The 3969-nt window shown below is 47.1% G+C and overlaps 1 protein-coding gene across 1 annotated transcript; it reads left to right on the forward strand.

Annotated features, from left to right (window-relative positions):
• Positions 1–209: 209 nt before the first annotated feature.
• Positions 210–3735, forward strand: zic5 (Zic family zinc finger 5). Its single transcript, XM_077001708.1, has 2 exons — positions 210–1421; positions 2976–3735. The coding sequence occupies exons 1-2, from the start codon at positions 380–382 to the stop codon at positions 3416–3418; spliced, it is 1485 nt and encodes a 494-aa protein (XP_076857823.1). The 5' UTR covers positions 210–379; the 3' UTR covers positions 3419–3735.
• The last annotated feature ends 234 nt before the right edge of the window (positions 3736–3969 follow it).

The raw sequence follows: 3969 nt of genomic DNA on the forward strand, positions 1-3969 counted from the left end.
GAGCAGTATAAACAGATTTGCCTCTAACTTTACGACTACAACTTTTTTTGAGTCAACAGCGATGAAGAGAGTGAGGGGGCGGAACCCCGCTGAGCGTATGCGCTGAAAGACAGCCAATCGCTTCGTTCTCTTAACTGCCAGTCACCAAAATCTGTCCAATACCCGCAGTGCCATTTCTAAACTGTATTCCCCACTGTGTCCTCCAACTGTTGTATGTTCTGCCAATCGCTTGAGGACAGAGTGGGAAAAGGAGCAAGCGGAGTTACAGGCAGGACAAAAGAAGTTATATAGACGGCTTTATACGTATATTTTAATGTTTTAAAAGGCGTGTAGTGGGGGGAAAAACAATAGTTGCGAATGCGGACATGACAGCGTAGTTATGGAGCCCCCTTTGAGCAAGAGGAATTCGGCGATAAGATTAGCGGATTTGGCAGCGACTCAACCCCTTCCTCATCAGAATATGACAGGCTTCCCGGGGATAGGGGGGCATCACCCTCACTCCCACCATGCCCACCTCCACCCTGGGGAGATGGCCAACGACCCCGGAGTGGCTCTCACTCCATTCGGACCCGAGCACATGGCACAGACAAATGCTCTCAAACTTAGTCCATCTCAGCACATCCAAAGCCACCCCGAAACCCACACCGCGGCGTCCTTCACGTCTCCTCAGACCACAGTCGGCTTCCCCGTGGCTCATCCCCACTCAGGCTACCCCACCAGCAGGGACTTCATCCTCAGGAGAGAGCTCTCAGCCTCTGCTATGCATGCACTTGGCGACCAACATAGTTCCGCCTCCTCCCCTCATCACCATGGCATGTTCATCTCCCCAACAGGTGCTTATGGGCACGCGGAAAGTGGTGCCCATCCACTTTTTACTGGACTTCACGACCAGGCGGCCCCAGGTGCCCACCACCATGCTCTCAACGGACAGATGCGTCTGGGTCTACCGGGGGACATCTATGGCAGGCCAGAACATTTCGGCCACAGGCCTGAGCACTATGGACCGTCTTCACTCCACAGCTACAACTCCATGAACTTAAATGTGAACATCGCTTCGGCTCCTCATGGAGCAACGGGGGCGTTTTTGAGATACATGAGGCAGCCCATCAAGCAAGAGTTAATCTGCAAATGGATTGATCAGGAGCAAACGTCAAAGAAGCCGTGCTCCAAAACTTTCAGCACCATGCACGAGCTGGTGAACCACGTCACGGTGGAGCACGTCGGGGGACCCGAGCAGAGCAACCACGTCTGCTTCTGGGAGGAATGTCCGCGCGAGGGCAAAGCGTTTAAGGCGAAGTATAAACTCATCAACCACATCCGAGTCCACACGGGAGAGAAACCTTTCCCATGTCCCTTCCCGGGTTGTGGAAAAGTGTTCGCCCGCTCGGAAAACCTTAAGATTCACAAGAGGACTCATACAGGTTAGTAAAGCGCAGAAATAACTCGCATAAATAACTTGTGCGGTGGAAAAGGTTGTTTGTGACAAATAGCCATTTGTATTTCGGAAAAAAGGGTCCGTGTTGTCGTCCTGAGTTTAGAAGTGTATTGAATAGTAAGCAGTCTGTGTTCATCGTACGCAGTGAGGGTCGTGGGTTAAAACAGTTATCCGTTCGTCCTGAACAAACTATTTCTTCCGTTTCACTTTTTACGCGAACTTGTACAGGAGAGCTGGTGAATATATAGGCAGATTATTCGGACGTACAAGAATATAAACTGTAAACACGGTTGTGGTTCGGTAGTTTGTGGTTTTTCTACCCATACAGGCTGTATTTGTGCCGAATGGTTTGTGTTCGCCCTGCACATGTAACCCAGAATGACTGTGCTGCGTATTTTGGAATTCAGCTCGAACTACTCAGCAATTTTGTACTGTTTATGCATTAATTAACCACACATATAGAAGAACCTTGCAATTTAAACAAAGTGAACGGTTGAATCTTGAAGCTTCTTTACGTTTAGTCGTATCGTGCATCAATGCACATCAGATCAATTGTAATCAGTTTTAGAATGAACTAGGGTTGCAGCGTGGGACTATCTTAAGAAAGGTTATGTTTTCGGCCCCAGCCTGTAGCAGTACAGGCCAAATATACCAGTGTTCGCCAAATGTCAACATAGCAGCCACTAATATATCTTCTGTAACCAAGCCGTATACGAAAAAAAAACACATTGTTCCTTTGATTTGGGCTCGTTTGCTGGTATTTCTTTGATCTGTTGCTTACTTTTTTACAGTCTTTATAAAAACCTAAACAGGCCACTGTGTTTTCGTATTCTTAGGTGAAATTCTAGAAAGGACACAAGCATCAAAAGTCTGTTCTTAGTTGTGTGGTGAAACATGACAGTGCGACGAAGGCCCGGTGAACCCGCCATGTTAGCCGCGGAGGGTTTTATTTATAACAACACACCCTGTAATCCAAACACGAATTGTATGTTGTATGTGTGGAATTAATGGGAAAACGGACTGTGTCCTTATGTGGACCTTAGAAACGAGAGAGACGTTTGTTTTGTCCGGCATCCCCTTTACGCTGAGAACACGTGTTATGAGGATTAATCAGGTGCAAATATTCCACAGTGTCAGTCCCCACATTATACGTGAAATGCAAAAACAACTAAGTACTTGTTCCTATTCTGTTGGTTAAGCGTTTTCTGAAGTTTAGCTCAGTATTACTGCCTGACTGTTTTTTTCTTGCAAATCCTGTTTCTGTGAGCCCACGTTAGTCACTGCCACAATACAAAGTAATGTGACTCACATGTCATAGCTCATGAGGTGTCTCGGTGCGTTTTCTGTTGGCTACTGTAGTCTCTGAAGAAGTGAGCAGAGCATACAGGCCTTTGTTTTAAATAAATAATTACAGTACACTTACTAATTGCTGTTCTCATTTCAAAACATTATCCCCTGATCCCTGGAATCCTGCATTACCATATACCCAGGGGACGCCTAATCCATTAGCCTAATATTATTCTTATTTTTCCTTCTGCAGGCGAGAAGCCCTTCAAATGTGAGTTTGATGGCTGTGACCGAAAATTCGCCAACAGCAGTGACAGGAAGAAGCATTCTCACGTCCACACGAGTGACAAACCTTACTACTGCAAGGTCCGAGGCTGCGACAAGTCCTACACACACCCCAGCTCCTTACGGAAGCACATGAAAGTGCACTGCAAGTCTCCCCCGCCCCCCTCGTCCAATTCAGGAGCGGCGTACCACTCGTCCACTACGCTGGGTGATGCCCTCTCCCCGACCTCCGACTCCCACCGGAGCCGCTCCAGCAACCTCTCGCCTCAGGTTACCAACCTCAATGAGTGGTACGTGTGCCAGGGGAGCGCTGCCCCTAACAATCTGCACACGCCTTCCAGCGACGTGCCAACATCAGAATCTGACGACGAGGACTCTTTCAGACATTCAGACCCAAGGACGATGCTCTGATGTGAACTCGCGAGGAATATATTTGTGTTGTACCTGCCCCCACTGTTTTTATAAAGGTGCTCGACGCACTGTAGCCTCTACTCAAGAGTGTAGCGGGCTGGCGGAAGGACACGAAACAGCGCCGCGGTCGTCAGGCGGTGAAGAGCGTCAGCTCTCGATAGCTACCCTTTGCCCTTAAGATGTGCATAATACTTTCATGTCAAACGTGTTTCCCCCACACAACATTACATTTTGAAAAAAAAAACCATTCATAGGTCCATAACTACAACAACTAAGTGGACTTTGGATAACAGATTTAATATAAGAGAGCTAACAGAGTGAGGCCTGTTTGGAAGTCATAATCGTTTCATCCACCAAACGTCAGATCATTTTAAAATGTCGATCATGAGCTGCAAGATAGTTCCTACATTACCGGTTCGGTCTTAGTTGATTAAGTCATATCCAGTCTATTATGTGACATCAACATTGTTTGTATGAAACAATAACAGTTTATTGATGTGTTTGTATCAATGAGTCAACGGTTTTATATAGCCTACCTTCCCCAGAGGTCT

Source organism: Brachyhypopomus gauderio, chromosome 4 (genome assembly GCF_052324685.1).
Source record: "Brachyhypopomus gauderio isolate BG-103 chromosome 4, BGAUD_0.2, whole genome shotgun sequence".
NCBI classification, from domain to species: domain Eukaryota; kingdom Metazoa; phylum Chordata; class Actinopteri; order Gymnotiformes; family Hypopomidae; genus Brachyhypopomus; species Brachyhypopomus gauderio.

Excerpts from the sequence above, each read along its gene's own strand:
- zic5 (XM_077001708.1), top strand. The coding sequence starts at position 380 with ATGGAGCCCCCTTTGAGCAAGAGGAATTCGGCGATAAGATTAGCGGAT. Across the intron at positions 1,422-2,975 it reads TCACAAGAGGACTCATACAG|GCGAGAAGCCCTTCAAATGT; the intron begins GTTAGTAAAGCG and ends TTCCTTCTGCAG.